The following is a 21,158-nucleotide window of genomic DNA, read 5'->3' on the forward strand; positions in this document are numbered from 1 at the left end:
ACAGAGGAGTTGGCACCTCAACGTGGGTGCTAACCTAACTTTTTGCACTTCTGAAAATGGGTCATGCCTTTCTGGGTTTGTGGCGTGACTCAAATGGATGAGCAGCTATGTGCACAATCAACAGGAATGACAAATGTATGCTAAAACGTTGGCTAACAAATGACTGCCCTAAATTTAGTGCTGCAAAGTGGGCAATGAGCTAGCAGTGCTTCCACTGATGGAAATTTGCTTGTAAGGGTGCCTTGGCTGCTCTCACTTCTGTCACCCCCATAGCTCCACCAGACTCCTTGGCATTTATCCCCAAAGGGGAATTTGACGTTATTTTAACTTCTTCAAAATTAATGTGTATTAAAACATATGTGGAACATATATAATTTAGAAAAAGACTAAATAAACATATGGTTATTTTACTGAGTGGTATCTAAACTGTATAATACTGCTTAAGGAATGCTACTTTTTTTTGGCCTTAAAATACAGTAAATTATCATTTATTCAGAAATGTTGGGGCCTGGGGCATCTGATAATTTAAATATTCTGGTTCCTTCAGAATTACTATCTATACCATTGGGGGTGAGTAAGTTTTGATGAATTTAGGATGAGATGTGCAATATAATCTAGAAATGGCACTGAAAATAATTTAATCTTTCTTTGATTATTCAGACTAAAATCAGGATTATGGACTATCTTAGGGTTTTTATTTTGAGTATTGATTATCCTTATATAATTAGGAAATACATGATAATTGGAAGTGTTTGGTTGTTTCTGTTCTTGAAAGATGCAATTTAACTATAATTTTATCAAGTCCTCTCAATTTATGACCCCATTCCTTCATCCTTCAAACATTTGGTTGAGCACCTACTATGTACCCTGTACGGTGCCAGTCACTGGAAGATACAAATACAAATAATGAGGAAGAATAAGAATAAGAAGAAAATAACAACTACCTCAATGGACACTTAAATAGACCTTAGTGTTTTAGATACTTTAGCCATACAAACCCATTTAATTCTCATAACAACATAATGAGGTAAGCATTACAGATGAGAAAACTGAGGTATAAAGATGTTAAGGAACTTGCCCACGGTCACACAGCTAATAGGTGTTGGAGCTGGACGCAACCACGTCCAGGCAGTCTGGGCTCCAGACTCTGAACCCTTAACCACGAGGCTACACTGCCTGGGACCCCTGTTATTAAGGAGTTTACATTCTAGTGCAAGAGATACCCAATCAGATAATACAGACAGTGTGGCCAATGGGCCTGCACAGAGTGGGCCATGCCTGGGAAGGCTTCCTGAGAAGGCCCAGCCGCCGAAGCGGATTCCTGAGGAACGGAAAGGGTGAATACGAGGAGGATGAGATACCACAGATCAGCCATCGGACAGTAGAGTGTGTGCTCTCGTCAAGCCTGCCCCATTTAGGGAGCGGCCTGAGGCTTGGCATGGCTGGAATTGAGGATAATATTTAGCATAACAAAAGCCTGATGTAATGTGGTGAAATTTTTTTTTACTAAATCCTCAACAAAAATAGTCCATTTGGGGTTAATCTCAGCGCAGTGGCCAGAGCCCACAGCAGTAGCATGATGTCATATAACTGAAAGACTTAGGGCTTCTACAGAGTGCTTTTTTGATTTCCCCGAAAAAAGGTGAGCCAGAAAACCACGTAGCTCTTGCGCTACATCTATTTACATTCTCCTCAGAGGGTTTATCAATCACGCCAGAAACAAAAGAAACAAATCTCTCTTATTGCCTCAACTTTCGACAGGGTCCTCTGATCTGGTTAATGAGGCATGTGCAGGCAGCATTGGAGTGAATCTGCTGTTTTTGTTTCTATTGGTGTGGATGGAACCGTCTGGAAATGGAAATCAGCCAGAAACATGTACACCGACGAAGGGCATTGTCAGCCATGAATCTTCCTGTTCTGGTCCATCACCTCTGGTCATTAGCATTCTTCCATTCTCAAATTTCAACACTCCAACATCCCCATGATTGCTACTTTGGACCATTTTTACAATTCAGGCATTCTTTCTACAAGAAAAATCCTCTGATAGTGCACAGAGAATACATAACGTGATGCAGATGCTCTCGTAGCAGCCCTCCCTCACCCCATCCCTGCCCACTCTGCACCGTGCACAACCCTCTCACACACTTCTCAACACTTCAGTCTAACTTTTACTTAGATGATCCATCCTAGCCCTTGATCTAAGTAGGGGTAACTTTATTAATAGCATTATAATAATTCCAATGTAAACACGCTTACAGTTTTGGATCCAGTTACCTTATGTGGTAAAATATTTTTGTGATCCAACTGCAGCCCAATGTAGGTCCTAAGTTGTTGGAAGTTTTGGTGTAATCTTTATAACTTTTACATAAACATATACAACTCACCTTCTCTGCTTGAATAGACACGTTTTAAACTTTGTGCTTTAAGAGGCTAGATTTTCCTGGGCATAGATGTTGCACTTCAGAATTGAGCAAGTATTTCCAAGTGGTATATCTATGATTTGGAGGATAACTTTCATTATTCTGTCTTATTTTTTTGATAACAACATTGCCTTTTTTTTTCTTTTACAATTTTGATAATGCTTATTTTTATCTTTAAAGACAGAAACAAAAATATGAAAAAGCTTGTAAAAGTTAACATTAATCTGATAGCCATAAAGGCTGTTTTCTTTTTTTTTCTTTTTTTTAATTTCAGCAATGGTTCATCTTCTTTTGTTCTAGTTATCTGTTTTGTCATGAGCTTTCAGAAAGTCTAAAAGTTTGTTTATCAGAGAAAGATAAGTACCGTATGACTTCACTCTCATGTGGAATTTAATGAACTACCAAGCAAAACAGAAACAGACTCATAGACAGAGAGCAAGTGGGCAGCTCTGGTGGGGTGGGGTGTTAGTGGGGTAGAGGGATTAAGCAAAAAAGTAAAAAAAACGAGAGAGAACTTATGGACATGAACAACAGTGTGGTGATTGTGGGGGAGGGGGAGGAGGTTGGGTGGAGGTGGAAGAGGCATAGAGGGGTTAAAAGGTGATGCAAAAAAAATTGTGTTTAAGTAGGGCCTTTTCTTACTGTCATCATTTTGGAGAGCAGTTAATGTCAGCTAAATCATCTGGAAAACTGACTTAAAAACAGGTTGAAAATAGGATAATTGACTGCCATTCACCCACAGTCTAGCATGTGTCTTTCCTTTCATGCCCCTTACCCCCCTCTTTATCCCAGAGTATAAATACATCTGTTCTGATTTGCAGGTTTTGATAAAGCTGATGGTTTAAATTTTTTAATAATTATTATTTTGGCTTTGGTTTTAGGATATCATTGCACAGTAAATTTATTGTACTGCTTTTAAAAAAAATACATATTTTTTTATTGATTTCAGAGAGGAAGGGGAGAGAGAGAGAGAGAGAGAGAGAGAGAGAGAGAGAGAGAGAGAGAGAAACATCAATGATGAGAATCACTGATCAGCTGCCTCCTGCACACCCCACACTGGGGATCGAGCCTGCAACCCTGTATATGCCCTGACCAGGATTTGAATGGTGACCTCCTGGTTCATAGGTCGATGCTCAACCACTGAGCCACGCCAGCGGGGCTGTACTGCTTTTTATAGCTGTTAATCAGCATTCACAGAACAGGTCCATATTTATTACAGTCATTTGTATTTACTGCCATGTACAGCGACTCCGTGAGGTGGTCAGGATTACTGCCAGGCTGTACAGAAGAGGGTTCTCTGAGGTCATCTGGTATAATAGTGGGGAGAGATAGAGCTAGAGTTAGGACTCACTGCTTCTGAGCTCCCACACCTGTACCCTGCTCAGCTGGCTCACACCTCCCATCTTTTTCCTCCTTCCTTTCCCTTCCCAAAGGCGGCACTCTTAACAATAATGACAGAACAAATGCCAGAGCATTGGAAGCTGGAAACTGATCTTTGGCCTTAATGAGAGGATTGCTTGAAGAGAGAGTTGATTCCCTCACCCCTGCAGCTTATTCAAACTGACCAAACTTTCAACATCACAGACACCAAAAAAAAAGTGTGATGCCATCACCCCCAAATTTGGCAAATTGTGCTTGGTTAGCAGGAGGAGCATTAGAGGGAGGTTAAAAAATATAGTATACCTACATATGTGCTTATACAAATGTATATATTTGTTATTCTGATGTGAGAAAAGATGATTGTAGTGTGAGTGTAAAGGCATTTACAAATTCATTTTATTCACAATCTAAGGCCAACGCCTACCTGTAATCCTGACTTCACACTGTGTTTTCCCCAGCTTTAACCAGTCCTAACAGACAGGGTGAGGATCACAGGGTTTCCATCTGGAATAGTAGAGGTAATAACTCTGTGTCATTACAAAGGCAGGTGGCTGGGAGGGAGGGAGATTTTACATGGAGGAACTCAGGGCAAGCACTGCTGCAGTGTGGGGCCTGGAAGCCTCATAGCTGGGGCCATGGGTCTTTACCTGTGGGTTCCAGAGCCCTGGGGGAGAGGGGCCGGTGGTGGCAGCCGTGGCTGAATGCGCACGCACACCAAACATCATCTCGAGACTAGCCGAGCGATGATTAACAAATATATCGAGCACTTCCTCTGTGCCAGGTGCTTTGCATGCATTGCCTTGGTCAATTCTTACCACAGCCCTGGGTTGTGGTTACTATTAGTACAGTGTTCCCATTTCCAGGTGCAGACTGAAATAGGCTTACAGAGGTGGGATAAGTTGTCCAAAGTCAGGTAGGAACTTTAGGTAACAATTGGATTCTAGGAAGTTTTTGATGTTGAAAAGAGTTGTTTTCATTGAAAAGGCCGGAATGGCAAATAAGTACACAAAAGCCAATTAAATAGTAAAGTCCATCTCTGCTGGGAAAGGTGGGAAGGTCATGCCAAGGCTCAGTGGGAAAGGCTGCTGTGGGCAGTTCATGCTGGCAGAGGTGGAGGGAGGGGTCGGTGGCATGAGTGCAGGCCCTGTTCAAACTGCATTGTGAGAAGAGCTTTAGAATTCATGGAGTTGCTCGAAGAGGAAACTGTGCCCCAACCTGGGGGTTTTCACCCGCGTGATACTGTGCTTCTGGGACAGTTCTGTTTAGAATCCCGGTCTTCTGGCTCCCAGTCCTACGTCCTCGTCTTTAGCATTATGGGTAAATCCAAAACAGTCCTTTTAGAAGAGGGGAGGTGATTCTCAAGCTTTCCTGGGCTTTTAAAAAGGCTTGAGGATAAAGGACTGTCAACCAGATCCTGTCAGCATTACCAGGCCCCTCTCTACAGGAAGCTGGATTAATTCTTGCAGACTTCAGCGCACCTGAGGAACACTTCAGGAAGGACTCACCGCGGAGTTCCCTGGGGACATGGAGCAGTCTGGCTTGATGTTTACAGAGGACCCACTGGGCACCAAGGAGAGGGAGTGAAAGCTGTTCTCCAAGGCCCAGCAGCTGAGAGAGGGATATGGATAGTGGCCGAGGAGCAAACTCAGTAGGACCTCACTCCAGTGGGCAGTGGGCAGTGGGCTTTGGAATCAACGAGACATGGCTACGTTACACTCTAGTATTCAGAACAGGGGACCTTATGGGCTGCATGGATATTCCTGGCAGTCATCACACAGGGAGTTCCCCGGCAGGTAAAGGAGACCACTTAAAGGTGTGTCACCTCTTCATTTGTCGTCCCCTTTCATTGGCTGCTCCCCCAACTCCAGGCTCTTGTCATCTCCAGGCTGGTCCTGGGTACCATTATCAGCCCCATGTTCCTAACAGCCCGGGAGCAGCACTGGGCCCCTTCCCCATGGATAGACAGGCCCTCAGCAGGTAACCAGCACATTGGACACCACAGCCCTGCGGATGGGCTGCATTTTTGAGATCATAGACCAACCGGCTTCCAGTATTTCCCTGAATATGACATGAGGCAGTCATGATACGTATTGTCTAGTGGTCTTTCCTCAAATTATATGCTGTGAGTCCACTGACTTTTCTTGAATTCTTGGGCAGAGCACCCTGTGCCTCTGGAATTTTTCTTGGTGTCCTCTCATCCTCTTTACCAGTTAAAATGGCTAAACAACCTCATCTCAGTGTCCAGCGAAGTCATCCCATGATACATTTCTCTAAAACTATGCTGATTCCAGTCCCTAGTATTGCCTACACATTTTCTGGAGGCATTCTCTACACGTAGTGACTGTTATGGTTGCTAATTTCCTATGAAAGCATTGCAGACCCTAGTAGATGAGTTTCACCCCCTTTTTGTGCTTTTCTTAGACCCAATGAAACGTCCTTCTGTTGGCTCAGCAGGGATACCCCAGGGGAGCCGTGGCTTAAATGTTCTTATAGGCTGCTCTGCCTGGACTCTGCCGGTGCTCCTGAGTGTGGGGCTGAGAGAAAGACCAACAACACTGTGTCAGTCCCAGGCCTTCCTTTCCTATGTACTGATGGGTGGATGGGCTACGAGAGCAACACACTGAATTAAAATGCTCCCAGATATGGCTGCAAAGAAAGCAACTTCTAATTCTGAAACCGGTGGTGACCCAACACGAGGCCTGTTCTTCGTAGAGGAGCAACTGCTCTCATAACAGGACATTTTGTTTCCTGAAGCTGAGGTTGTTTTAAAAATGTGGACAGAATTATTAGTCACGGGGAACCCAAATCCCCTGATATTCGCTGCACTGCCCTGAATCTGGCACACATGCATTTGCAGGTTTAGTGAGTGACCTTCTGCTTATGATGAAGCTGTTTGTGGGCCAAAAAAAAATGAGTCCACTTCGAGATGCCCTCCGCATTCCCTGATTCACGTATGCATTGCTCTGGCCAACAGAACTCGCCAGAAAGCAGATCACAGGGGAGGGCCATGTGCCCTTTCTCTTGCGTGTCAGTCCTCTGGTTCACAATTATATTTTCAAACTTAGGGAACCACAGCCTTCTCCAGGCTGCAAATCACTCCATGTGTTTTGAAATTGTTGGGGGAATGCACCAAGAATACTGAACAGGAAAGGTTTTTCAGCATTTCTCTCAGAAAACATAGCAGTTAGAGGTGGAGAAGGTGGGAGAGTGCCTTGGGTGGAATCCAGAGGCTGGAATAGAAATCACACAATCCAAGCCTCTCTTACAGCTGAGGAAACTGAGGCCCAGGGAAGTGAAGGAATTTGCCAAGGTTACCCGGTCAGACAGCAGCAACACCTGGATTGGAGCCCAAGTTGCCCAACTGCCAGTTCAAGGCAGTTACTGCTTCCCCTTTTCTTTCTCTCCCAACCAATTTACCCTGGAAATTAAGAGACAGAATCTAGTGGAGTATTTATCAAAATATACTTCGCAACCACTTATGTCTGAGTCACCTTGGATGCCTTTAAAATGCAGACTTCTGGGGTTCATCCAGACCTACCAAATAAAATTGAGGCCTGGGTATCTGCATTTTCATGAGCTCCTTAGTGATTCTACGCCCACTCCGTGTGAGAATCATTGATGCAGGGTCTATAAATAGGCAGGTGGCCCGTGGCAGGAAATGACCATGAACTTTTAGCATCACTGAACTTATCTGCAGAATCCAGTCCTTCATTGTTCCCTGCTGTTCCTCGGCCAGCCGTGTAGTGAGTCGAATGGAGCTAATGAAGGCTCAGAGAGTAATTGCCCTGGCTCTCCTGTTTTCCTAATGCCTGCTCTGGGCATACCTATAAACTATTAATATTAGCTCTTTTGTTCCCACCCGGAAATATTTATCTGCTGTGTATTGCTCTGCTGTACTGGGTGGAAGGTAAATGAATGCTTTGTAAATTTTCTCAAATTGGCAGGCCCACTCTAGACTCTGTTGATACCTGGCCTCAAAGTGTCTCTCAATGAGTCCACAAATAGTTTATTCAGAGCCCCTGTTACCTCTCCACGCAGGTAATTATTACTTCTGCCATTTAAGTGAAATTCCAGTACATTGCTTAGAGCAGTAAATTTAGGACCGTATTTATGCTACCCCTGCTTCTATTCATAGCATAGATTTAAAATTCCATTTCTGTTGGGATACAGCTCTGAACTCTTTTGCCGTGTGTATTTGGTGGATAATAAATAAAATAATACCATCATCTCATTTCTCCTCTTAAAATCAACAACCCTGACAGCTACAAAACCCCCTCACACTCAGTTGACCCCACTTCGGACTGGTAACTGAGTGGTGCTGTAAAGTGATGGAGCTGGGTGGTAGAAATGTGACGTCATGGCACGTTGGAAACCTGACCGGAGTTTCACGGGGCCTGTGGTATGTTTTGCAGCACGCTCTTTCTGACAAGGCTTGTGTGAAAGCCTTCGACCCGAAGACAACGTGCCTACAGGAGTGCCTCATCACCACCTTCCAGGAGGCCTACTTTGTTTCTGAGAGTTTTGAAGAAGCCAAAGAGAAGATGAGGTAAGCTTGTTTTTTCTCCATACAGAGAAAACAAAAAAATATTTTTTTTTCTGGCTCTGTTTCTTCCCTCTAGCTATCTTGTATACCAATGAGGGCCGATCGCATACACTTCTGTGTCTGTTTATTTTGCAGGGATTTTGCAAAGTCAATTACCCGTCCCTTCTCAGTATACTTCAATCCCTACACACAGAGTGTTGAGATTCTGAAAGACACCAGAAGTATTGAGAACGTGGTGCAGGATCTCCGCAGCGATTTGAACACCGTGTGTGATGCCTTGAACAAAATGAACCAGTACCTGGGGATTTGATGCCCAGGACCAGTGTTGTTGCCAGCATGATCTTTTGGGTCTCAGCAGTCAATGTCATATAACACCAATAACTTTCTGTGCCATGGCTTAGCTAGTAGGCATGCAATTACGTATATCTCTACCTGCTTGTAACTTACTGTGCTAATGTGTGGAACACCATTAGGAACCCAGTGACAGGTAACCACTCATTGTATGAAAGATTGTAATATGTTTAAATACCTTTAATCAATTCGACATCCCTGCTTGGTGTCTTTAACCAAACTGCATCTATATAAACTTTGTAGCAAATAGCCCTTTATGATTCTAGGTTTTGACCTTTTCTTTCTCAGATCTGAGCCTTTCCTCTGTGTTCATTAGATAAAATGAAAATAGCAGCGAACCTGTTTCTACTTTCCATAGAGTCAGTACTTCCACAGCATTACTTGAGATAAACGCAGAATTGTATTAAACTTCCCGTCACATTAACAAGGATTCAGTATTCTGTTTCAAAAATTGTTGAGACAACACACCAGTTGGAGTGACTTGTAGGTTGAGTATTTATACAATGGAAGGAAAGAAAGCTTTTTAGAAATGGGATAGACAGGTTGCACTGACCTTGTAGAAACGGGGTTGTGGCATGCTTCCCAAAGCATTTCGGAAGGAAACACTTCCAGAAAGGACACTAGGAAAGACTAAACAATGGGTAATAAATCTTGGGACTATTAATTTTATGCTGGAATAAAGTGAATTATCACGCTCAGGTGTTTAACCCATTTCTTTTAGAGGGCAATAAAATCAGAGAGCTTTGCTTTCAAAGATGTGGAAATTGAATCTCAGAGAGGTTAAGTGATTTGGTTGAAGTAGCATAGTTAGTTGGGCACCAACGTTTATAGCCCATTGCATATTGCTTTTGAATTGCTAAGAAGCTTACCTTGGTATATGCATGTATTTATGTGTAGTCAGAGAAGGGAAACTAATGCTTATCAAAACTAATGTTCATCACTAAATTGGGATTGGTTTGAGATTTATTGCCAACAGTACAGATGTTTCCTCTCACAGGCCCACACCAAGCCAGATCTCTGGGAGTCTGTCTATGTGCCCAAAGTTTGGGCACATTCAGACAAAAAATAGTGATAACACCACAAATCTCTGGTCATGCTTGCCATAAGAGGTGTAATCAGGTGATTAAGTGAAAAAAATAAAAAAAAAAAAACCCCTGCAGAATAAGTGAATGAATTTCAACTTCTTCTGATTTCTTCAACAAGCACAATACTGTTCTCCTCATTCTGCTTTGGGTACAGAATCCTGCGGGGGGGGGGGGGGGTCGGAGGGGGGTAAGGAGGGAGGGAGTGGGTGTGGGGGAGGAAAGGGGAGATGAGAAAAAGTAGAGAAGGAAAAGATGGTGAAATGACTTTTCAGTTAGCAATTCTAAAATATTGACTGGAGCAATTTCCTAGGATGTTCTCTTAATAGGAAATTATATATATAATTTCAAAATCTTATATGGGTCCATGATGAAACAGACTATTTTGGACTAAATATGTTCAGGAAGAACACAAGGAAGAGTTAAAACATGCATTAGAGAGAGGGAAAATTAAGACAAAAAAATCAGATGTTTGAATATTGGTTATCTTAGCTATTGAGAATCTTTCATTTCTGCAGGATTCTAGGGATAACTGAATTTTTGAGAAAGGATTTGGTGCATAGACTGTGAAGATCATGCAATTTAAATGCTATTCTAAGTGAAAGACACAGTAATTTAAAAAATTATTGGGGGTGGAGAAATTATGAGTAAGTTGAACCAAATTAAAAGGATCTAGAAAGATCAAGTAGTTGTATTTTCAGTAGTTTTATAGATCCATAATGCCTAGTTTCTTAGACCTTGCTTTGCTAAGTCTAGATAATCCTGAGTATTTATTTACTTATAAATATTAATCCAGAAATTTCCAGAACAAGTTGCTGAATTTTCTCAGAGGAGGAAATTGGTTAAGAAACTCTTAATGTCTGCCTTTTATATTGTTTCCATAATTTGGCATTCCTTTAGGCGCCATTAAAAAAATCCCATAAGTAGCCATCAAACTTTCCCCTTCTAGCCCCATAAAAAGGGGAACTGCTTATTTAAATGTGCTGAAGGAAGAATTATATTTAATTATAAACAAATTCCCTCACCAAAAGTAACATTTGAGCAGTCTTCTGATTGGGTTAGAGTGGCATCTTTAGTTTTCTTACATGTGCAAAAATCTATGTTGTCTCAAAAGCAGAAGGGTCACAACATAGGTCAGCTTTCCCACAGAGCTTCTATAGGTATCACACAAGCAGGAGGAATTACTGCACTCGATTCTCTTCAGATTTGTTCTCCATCTGGAATAGCAGTTACCATGGTTTTCACCCTGGGAAAGAATGGGGTCCTGGTTTTCATTTGTTGTAAGCATTTAACACGCAAATGCCATTACACATAATGGTGGGAATAATCCTATAAAATTTAATAGCCATCATAGGAAAAATGTTGGTAGAAGAAGTTCCCAAATGAAAACAGTATAACAAAACAATCACAGCCAGTTTCTTGTCATCGCTGATACCTGCTCAGTGGAACCATTTATCTCAATTATGACTCATGACTTAAAGCTAAATTAAATAGATCCAAGGGCAATTATAAATTTAAATGCACGTGTTCACTGTCATCTCACTATGAATTACTACTTCATTTTGGCTTTGCTGCTGCCTTCACTAATCAGCTCATCAGAAATCAACCCAAGATTCCTAGCAAGACCAGATTTCTCAGTTATCACACTTTGCCAAAGACAGCCAGAATCTAATTAGTCCAGTTTTCTTTTAGGACCATTTTTGTCTGTTCTGGGTTAGACTAAGAGCATAATAGATTGTTCATAAGTTGCATCTTTTACAAGTAGGGAACTTTGATCCAAGATGGTTAAAGAAAAAATTTTTACAATATATTTTTATTGATTTCAGAGAGGAAGGGAGAGGAAGAGAGAGAGAGAGAAACAATAATGATGAGAGACAATCATTGATTGGCTGCTGCCTGCACGCCCCACACTGGGGACAAGCCCACAACTTGGCCCGACCAGGAATTGAACCATGATCTCCTGGCTCGTAGATTGATGCTCAACAACTGAGCCATGCAGGCCGGGCAAGAAATTTTTTTAAAAAAATATATTTTATTGATTTTTTACAGAGAGGAAGGGAGAGGGATAGAGAGCTAGAAACATCGATGAGAGAGAAACATCGATCAGCTGCCTCCTGCACACCCCCCACTGGGCATATGCCCGCAACCAAGGTACATGTCCTTGACCAGAATTGAACCTGGGACCCTTGAGTCTGCAGGCCAACCCTCTATCCACTGAGCCAAACCGGTCAGGGCAGAAATTTTTTTTAACTATAGTGGTAAGGGTTGTGAAAGTTGAGTTTCTCACTTAGTACTTACTCACTGTGTAATTTAGAAATGATGCTTTATGGGGATGACATATCTGTGCTTGTCTCACTTGCACATGGTAAATGGGCCTGAGCCTAATGAATGTGAAGCATTGCAACATTTACCAACGTGAAAAGTGTAAAATGGAAAACAGTGAGCTTTAATGTGCAGGCAAATAGAAATACAAAGTTTCATTTTCAAATAGAGTCATGGCTCACATCATCTCATTTTCTTCCTTCGAGGAGGAAAACATTAACACGAGATGTAGTTGCCCTCAAATTCATTTGATCTAATTTTCAACTTCTGAAGAACCCGGTGCTGGTGCTCACTCTCATGAACCTTGTCTTACTTATAATGAAAAAGAAGGCAGCCCAGAGTATTCCAGTGTGTCTGAGTTTTTTTTCTTCTTCTTCTACAGTTTCTAAAGACATTCTCTTATTTTGGGACATGCTTCTTATGCAGATTGTCATATTCTGGGAAGTAGTAATGGGATATAGCTTCTAATATTACATTTGTCTATATTCAATAAACCAGTTCTGGAACATGAAATGGTGATTTTTTAAAATAATGTTATTTGGGATCGTAACATTCATTCAGTGGTTAGGCACTATCAGGAACTGTATCAGGCACTGTTCTAGACACTGAGGATATAGTGGTGAATAAGAGAGAGGAAGTTTATGCCCATTTCTTTCTTTTTTTTAAAATATATTTTATTGATTTTTTACAGAGAGGAAGGGAGAGAGATAGAGAGTTAGAAACATCGATGAGAGAGAAACATCTATCAGCTGCCTCCAGCACATCTCCCACTGGGGATGTGCCCGCAAGCCAGGTACCTGCCCTTGACCGGAATCGAACCTAGGACCTTTCAGTCCACAGGCCGACGCTCTATCCACTGAGCCAAACCGGTTTCGGCCCCATTTCAAACTTACATTCTAGTGGAGAGAGACAGGCAAAAACCCCTAGATTATTTTATTGAGATCCTGGTGACTTTTATGGAGAAAACAATCAGGGTAATGTGGTAAAGAAAGTGGGGGAGGGAGTAAGGTGGGTAAGAAAGACCTTCCTGAACAGATGGGATCTGATGAAGAAGGACAGATGAGAAGAAGCCAGAAGCCAGGTATGAAGAGAGATGTGGAGAGGGTGTTCCTAGAAGGGGGAACAGCAAGAGCAAAGTCTAGAAGGCAGAAATGAGGTTGAGGTGTCTGAGGAAGACATCGATTGCCAGTGGGCTGGAGAGGCAGGATAACAGAGCAGCATGGGGCAAGGGTGGATGATACAGGGGTCCAGAGGGGCCAGGTATACTCTAAACGCAGTGGGAAGTCTTGGAGGGCTGTAAGCAAGAGAGTTACAAGATCTAGTTTACATTTTTACGAGATTATTCAGGGTCCAGGGTGGAAATGAATTGGGGGGGGGGTGGGTTGAAAGGTGGGCGTGTGGACAGAGTAGAAGAGGTAAAACCAAGTAGGAGCCATCACAATACTGGGGATCTGCAAGGTCAATCTCTTGCTGGTTCATGGTGGACATTATTAGAAAGAGTTGTAGTTACATAGGTTATAAAATTAAACGGGTAGGTCATAACTGTCAGATGAAGCACTGAGGGAAGCTGGAATAATCAAGGTTGGAAATCATTTGGCTGGAGAAGCAGATATGCAATGATAGCCAGTGTCTTTCACAAATACTTAAAGCTTTCTTTGACAAAACAACATCATGCCAAACTTGCCCTCACCATCTTTTAAGGACAAAAAGCCAGACTGAAAGCAAATGAAACTGGATGCAGTTTTGGCTGCCTACCATAATGAGAGCCAAACTCATGAGACAAGTGCTGGTGAGAAGAAGTTAATTCAATTGCCAGCGATGTGAGAAGATAGTGTATTCCTGTCCTAAAAACCATATTAACATCTCTTATAAAGCCAGATTGTTTTACAAGGGGAGAGGGCAAGTGTGGATGTGCAGGGAAAGGGGTAGATGTGCAGTCAGTGTTCTGGTCAGTTTCAACAAGGATCTTGGTATCAGCCAATTTCTTGTGACCAGACTGCCCCAAGCCCAGGCAGGATCTAGAAGAGTTGGTTCCTGCAATTCACTTAAAAAAAAAAAAAAAGCTGTTGGCATGCTATAGGCATGACAAACCAAGCCTTTATTTTAAGGCATACATCCTGTTTCCTGATCTGTGGAGAAGCATTGCTCGTTATGTGTTGTTTAATCAAGAAGATTATATTGCCAAAACCGGTTTGGCTCAGTGGATAGAGCGTCAGCCTGCGGACTGAAAGGTCCCAGGTTCGATTCCGGTCAAGGGCATGTACCTGGGTTGCGGGCACATCCCCAGTGGGAGATGTGCAGGAGGCGGCTGATCGATGTTTCTCTCTCATTGATGTTTCTAACTCTCTATCTCTCTCCCTTCCTCTCTGTAAAAAATCAATAAAATATATTAAAAAAAAAGAAGATTATATTATTGGTTAGTATAAGATTTCATACATCCTTTATAGCACAAATGCATTTTTTTTCTTGTGACTCTCAGATATTAATGGCATAAGCAAAAATGAAGTAGAGAATAGGGTGTTTTGGGTGAAAGTTGGTAGTGCTGACATATAGGGTGATTCAGAACAAAAAAAGCTTCCTCACTTCTAGGCAAACTAAATAGTTGTGTTCACTCTGGCCATTTCTGTAAGAATAGGCCACATAAATGTAAGTAAATCAGTTAAGTCTATTTCCATTCTTCTAGCTGCCTCTCATCTCACCAAATGCACATTTCAGATACCCCAGAAAGGTTCACTTCCTGTGACTTCTTCTCTCCAAGAAGGACGGGTCTGGTGCAGCAGCTGGAAATATATTCCCTCTTTGGGAAGATTGTCGTGAGCCTGATGTTCAACCCAAGGCATCTGCAGTTATGGTGCCTGCAAACAGCATTCTCATAATCCAGTCTGGATACAGTTTTGATAATTGAACAACAGAAACATCTGACAGATGCGGGAGGGTAATTTGAAAGCTGGTAATTTGAAAGAGATCAAGTTCATTTTCTGTCAATATCAAATCTTTAAAAAGGTGCAAATCTCGTTCTTACTTTATAGGCAAAGGAAGAGAATATTAATATAGGAAGGTGATAGGAGTTTCCCAGTCTCTCCTGAACTTCTCCCAGATCTTTTGCAATCTCCTTACCCTTCAGCTTGTTAATTTCCAGAGAACTAGAATAATGCTGATTCAGTAAGTCTATTATTCCCAAAGGTTTGCAAACCACTGAACACATCTAATGTACAGCTTGCCCAATTTTAGTGAACAGCTAACTTCACAGGCGTTAATGAGGCCAATTATTGGCAAGTGAATTTGAAGTGAAGAACACATTAGGTTTGCCACTATAGCAGTTATTTGTTTATTGGGATTGATTGAGGCAAACTTCCTTTTGATCATTACATCTGATTGATCACTGCACATGGCATCATGAGAGAATGAGGTTCCCAAATCAGACAGTTACTTGGAAGAAAATTCTCCACCTTGCAAGGACAGAACATGTTCCCTTATCCATTTCAGTGTGAAAGCCTAGCCATTAAGTTGGAATGGATCCTAATTAGCCTCCTCACAAATCTCTAAAACTTTTTGGTCTTTCCTGTTAAGCAGAACTTAAAAGGAACCTATTAAAAAAAAATAAAAAGAAGCCTAAATTTCTGCCTTGCCCACGTATAGTCAATATCAAAGAAAATAACTTGCCGGGGAATGCTTACTGCTGAACATGAGTGCAGACATAGCAATCCTGATTTGAAGTGGCGTTGGAAAGCATAATTTGATTCACCCAGCCAAATGATTACTGCAAGTACAGATCATCAGCACGGCCCACTCCAGCACATTTGAATTGGTGATCAGCTGACAGCTAATTGCCAGACTGAGTCTGTCTCTTGAGCTTCTGCCTGGGAACCGAGGGAAAAATCCTCATGACTCCTACCAAGCCTGGACAGAGATATTTTGTGTTTTTTTTCCTTTGAGAGTGGGTGTCACTTTGCTTACATGGGTAGCTTTTATTGGCCCAGCATCCATACCCTCTTTGTCTAGTAACTGTACCCCTCTTCTCCTTTTGTGAATTACCGCCCACTATTCTTTGTTTATAGCTTGGGTGAGACTGACTCCACCTCTCAGTTGCAGAGGTGGGCTTATGAGAGCCAAACTGTATGTGCTGGTGAGAAGGAAAGAAGTTAATTTGATTGCCAGCGATGTGAGAAGATAGCGGATTCCTGTCCTAATAACCACATTAACATCTCTTATAAAACCAGATTGTTTTATAAGGGAGAGGGCAAGTGTGGATGTGCAGGGAAAGGGGTAGATGTGCAGTGTTCTGGTCAGTTTCAACAAGGATCTTGGTGTCAGCCAATGAGATGTGTATGGCCCTGCCTGCAATGATTGCTGCAGGGGTTGGGGGGATGATGCTGTGAGGAGGGCCAATGAAGGTCAAACCCTGGACCTTTCTGGAACCATTGGGAAAGAGGTGTGCTGCTTTTTTCTGCGACTGAAAGGCGGTGGTATGTGAGTCTGGAACTTGCGGGGGCCATCGTGTAGAGACAGGGACAAGAGTAAGAGAGAGGCAATATCTTTAAAAAAAATTTTTTTTAGGAGAATGAGTGACATTTATTTGCATGGAGTTAAATCCCTGAGTTTCCAAAGGTCCCATTTCCTTCTGTCCCCCCTCCCCCATCCCACCTCACCCCAAAAGAAGTCCAGCTAAGCCTTCAGCAGGGCTAGGATTAAGGCCATTGTCCAGAGTTTCTGTTCCACGTTGGAACACAGTCTAATCCAGCATCATGCTAGGTGAGTTTGTGTTCCCAGCTGCAGTCCATCGGTCCACTAGGTGTGGTGTCAGCAGGGCCACATGGTTGCAGAGGCAACATGAGCAGGAGGAAAAACAGAGGAACAAGAGAGCCACAAGAGAGCCAAGAGCCTCCTTAGTCTTGGGGATTATATATTCCAAAACTTTCACAGGCTTGTAGTGGCCCCACCCACTATGGCCAATTATTTCTGTTCCCAGATTTGATTGACAGGCACCTACCCTATGTCACCCCAAATTTACTGCACATGCATCTACCTTCCCTTTGTTGGACTCCTTTCCCCAGTGGTCTACACGGAATGGGCTGGGGAGTGTTGAATTGTAGGTTCCTGGTGAAGATGCCCAGATGGCCATCTATAATAATAAAAGCATAATACGCTAATTAGATTGGACAGCCGGACGACCTTCCGGATGAAGCCAGGGCTGCGAGGGCTGAGCCCCTTGCATGAATTTCATGCATCGGGCCTCTAGTCTATCTATATAAAACCCTAATATGTAAATCGGCCAAATAGCAGAACCACCTGCAGAACGACTAGTCAGCAAGGGGTGGGGCCATTGAGCAGGTGGCCCCAGGCCAGCCAAGGTGGGTGCCAGTGGGCAGAGGGAGGCGACCGGCAGCAGCAAGGGGCGGGGCTGGCGAGCAGGCAGCATCAGGCCACCAGCCAAGGCAGGTGCCAGCGGGGGCCCCCAATTTGCCCAGCGGTCTCCCCACAGATCGGCCCTGATCACTGGCCAGGCCTAGGGACCCTACCCTATATATTGGGAACAGTCTCTTAGATTTAAAAATTAAAACCTGGCAAGGCTACTCTAACACTGAAAAAACAGGATGATACAGTGATGACATGCATGGACTCTGGCTTGCACATTTTGTGGTCAGCCCTGATTCTGATACTTATAACTTGTGACAAAGCCAATTACTTCTCTCTGCTTCAGTTTTTCCACCATAAGATGGGGAAAATGGTAGTACTGCCTCAGAAGGATCTCTTTATGTACTACTTCTTATAATTAGCAAAAAAATGTAGCTGCCCATACAACAAGATGCCTTTCACTTGTATGAAAAGTATGGTCACTGGGGCATGCAGTGTCCTGGATTGTGAGAGGGATGTCTGATTGCTGGTTTAGGCCCAGAAACCGACAATCGGACATCCCCCGAGCGGTCCTGGATTGTGAGAGGGTGCAGGCCGGGCTGAGGGACACCCCCCTGTGCACAAATTATGTGCACTGGGCCTCTAGTCTATATATATAAAAGCCTAAGTGACCATTACGACAGAACGACTGCAACAACCGGAACAACCAGTCGACCAGTCGCTATGATGCACACTGACAACCAGGAGGCAGATGCTCAATGCAGGAGCTTCCCCCTGGTGGTCAGTCAGTGCGCTCCCACAGCCAACCTCCTGAGGCCCCTCCCCCCAGCTGGCCAGCCCCCCTGATGGCTCTGATTGGGGGGGGCAAGCTGACCAACCTCCCACGGCCCCTTCCTCTTGGCCGACCCCCCCATAGGCCTCAATTGCTGGCCAGGCTGAGAGACCCCACCCGTGCACAAATTCAAGCACCAAGCCTCTAGTACTTATAATATTTGGCCTTCCTTTTGCTCCTCTTCTATTAATAGCTAGATAATTACAATGGTATCAATTGCACAGAGTAAAATGGATGGACACATACTTCTGTTACATTGGTGAGTATAGGATAGTAACAGTTAGCAACATGACACCAGCCAGTGTGCTCAGTGATTGAGTGTCGACCCATGTGGCAGTAGCTTAACAATATTGTCAAGCTCATGGGTTTAGCTGTGCCTGAAGCTAGATGTACCTTTGGACTTTCCAGATCTGTGAACTGATAAGTGCCCACTTCCCCTGCTCTTATTTTCCTGCTGCAGTCACTGACACCCAAAGACTGCTAACACCCAGGATGAAAGCCCAAGAGGAGAGGCAGGAGAGTTTACATTTGCGGAAATCACAACTTCCTGAAGGAGTAAGAGTTACATTTTTTTGGCTGCGTCTGTGCCATAGAAATATGGGATGCCTGACCCTGATCTGTTAATCTTCCTCTAATGCTGGAAACTGTGACTTCTTCCATGAGATATGGCCAGCAAACATGTTCAATAGAAGTGTTTAATTGGGTTCTAGGTGACTACTTGAGATTCAATCTATAGGCCACCACTTTGTTTCATGGAAAAAGAAGATTAATCAAAATTAAACTTAGGCCGAAACCAGTTTGGCTCAGTGGATAGAGCGTCGGCCTGCGGACTGAAAGGTCCCAGGTTCGATTCCGGTCAAGGGCATGTACCTGGGTTGCGGGCATATCCCCAGTAGGAGATGTGCAGGAGGCAGCTGATCGATGTTTCTCTCTCATTGATGTTTCTAACTCTCTATCTCTCTCCCTTCCGCTCTGTAAAAAATCAATAAAATATATTTAAAAAAAAAATTAAACTTAGGATAACTGGGTAAGGCTTTTTCTACACTTGATCTTAGCCAAAAGGCCGAGAAGCGATGGGTAAGGCTTTTTCTGTTGTAGTTTTTCTTTTTCTTTTTTATCTGTAATTTTCAGAAGGATCTAGTTTTCTTTAGGATTGGGTACCTTTAAAAAAATTCTTATAGTAAAGAGAACATTGGCTTTGGAATTGGGTAAACAGAAATACATTCTCATTTTTTGCTTACTAGGTGGATGATCTCTTATTGATACTCTCTGAGCTTCAGTTTTATTTTCTGTAAATGGGTATGAGAATACCTCATTTACAGAATTATCATGAGAATTAAATATTACATATATGTCCAATCACAAAATTATTTTTAAAATGTTAATTTCCTTCTCTTGTTTTTAAATCTATCAACTCTTAAATATTCCCAGCTTTTCCCACACTTTTAGATGATGAAATCATTGTAACTTAATGGCCCAAAGAAGTACTATATCAGTGTTATGGGTCATTGTTTTTATTTCTGTGACCTTTCATGCTTTTATTGGGTGATTTTGGTAGAACTGACTGAATCTCATTCAAATGTAAATCTGTAGGCTTGTGGTCATTTGCACGATGGCCTTAAATCACTACCTGAAAATTTAAACGCAATGGATACGAACCGATTCAGTGACCTCGGAGATGCTTTGCATTTCTCTCTGGACATCAAAATTTATATCTATGAAATGGGAATAAAGACCTATTCAAATCAATGAAACAATATAAAGTTTGGAACTTTCTGGAAGAAAGACACTAAGCAAATCAAACTATTATTCATAGTTCGTTGAATTGTGGCAAGATGGTTTTGAGCCATTGCACACTGTCTAGCTCAGAAAAACTGAAATAGAGGGCAGAGTGGTTGGTGGGTATATGTTCCAGTCACCAGTCCACCTACCGAAAGGCAGGCCCAACCAACCTCCTTTATGTCCGAGGTACTGCATTCCCCAGGCTCCATTTCAGAGAGCAATTGCTTAGGGTTGTCTCTAATGAAAGTAAAGTCCTGGTCAAAGGGAGCAAATTAAGAGCAGAATAGAAATGCCTTTTATTTGCAGAGCAGAAAAAGGAAGTGCTAAGTGAAAATAGGAAAATGGAATATTATGTGTTGGGAGAGCAATTCCTTTCATCCTGGCAGCTAAGGGGCTGAACAAAAAGTGAACAATTTGTTTCATGTGATGATTCACTAACACTAACTGACAAGCTTTCCATTTCTGAATCTCCTCCCACAGTCAGCTGCTTATTTGTCTATCTATTGCACAAACAGGACAGCTGAAATGTATGTGAGGAATAACCATCACTGCTTACATCCTTCCTGTTAGAGGAAGGAGTGAGGGAAAGGCAGCCTGGAGTGTCTCCTACTTGCTCCCACGGAAATAACCATCTGTTTCCTTTGTGATGTCCTTTCCTTTGAAGATTTCACTTTGAGGAAAATATTCTGATATGGGAAGGGAAAGAGGCTGGATTCAGTTTTACTTTGACTTTATTCTTGCCTCCTTTTCACCGGGGTTGTAAGTTAAACAACTTTGAATGGAGTGCTTGTTCTAATCACCAGCCTAAAAACAGAACAATGACCCTCGTGGCTTGCTTTTATGTGAGGACCTAGGTTAGGCATGAGGAGAACTGACATTTCACGTGTGATCTGAAAATAGATACTCATTTCAGGAAGGATTATAATCAAAGATCAACCAACTATTAGCTTTATTTCCCATTCTTTACTTTGTTGACTTTTATTTTTGTAGTATTTGTATAATTGGAGTTAGCTTGGCAGACAATGGGGAGCTTCATTACATATGACTCATTGCAACCCAAGAGCAGGGATGCAGTGGGTCTCCCAAAGGGA

The 21,158-nt window shown here is 42.6% G+C and overlaps 1 protein-coding gene and 1 pseudogene across 1 annotated transcript in view; one reads left to right on the forward strand and one right to left on the reverse strand.

Annotated features, from left to right (window-relative positions):
- TPH2 (tryptophan hydroxylase 2) overlaps window positions 1-9,902 on the forward strand; it is a 101,770-nt gene extending 91,868 nt beyond the window's left edge. Inside the window, exons 10-11 of the mRNA XM_059683654.1 lie at window positions 8,213-8,346; window positions 8,479-9,902. Coding sequence (XP_059539637.1) covers window positions 8,213-8,346; window positions 8,479-8,653 — 309 coding nt within the window. The 3' untranslated portion in view covers window positions 8,654-9,902. The remainder of the gene's footprint in view (window positions 1-8,212; window positions 8,347-8,478) is intronic.
- A 9,368-nt stretch (window positions 9,903-19,270) lies between these two features.
- On the reverse strand, window positions 19,271-19,360 carry LOC132228818 (U2 spliceosomal RNA; annotated as a pseudogene).
- Between the last annotated feature and the right edge of the window lie 1,798 nt (window positions 19,361-21,158).

The sequence above is a fragment of the Myotis daubentonii genome, chromosome 2 (genome assembly GCF_963259705.1).
Source record: "Myotis daubentonii chromosome 2, mMyoDau2.1, whole genome shotgun sequence".
NCBI classification, from domain to species: domain Eukaryota; kingdom Metazoa; phylum Chordata; class Mammalia; order Chiroptera; family Vespertilionidae; genus Myotis; species Myotis daubentonii.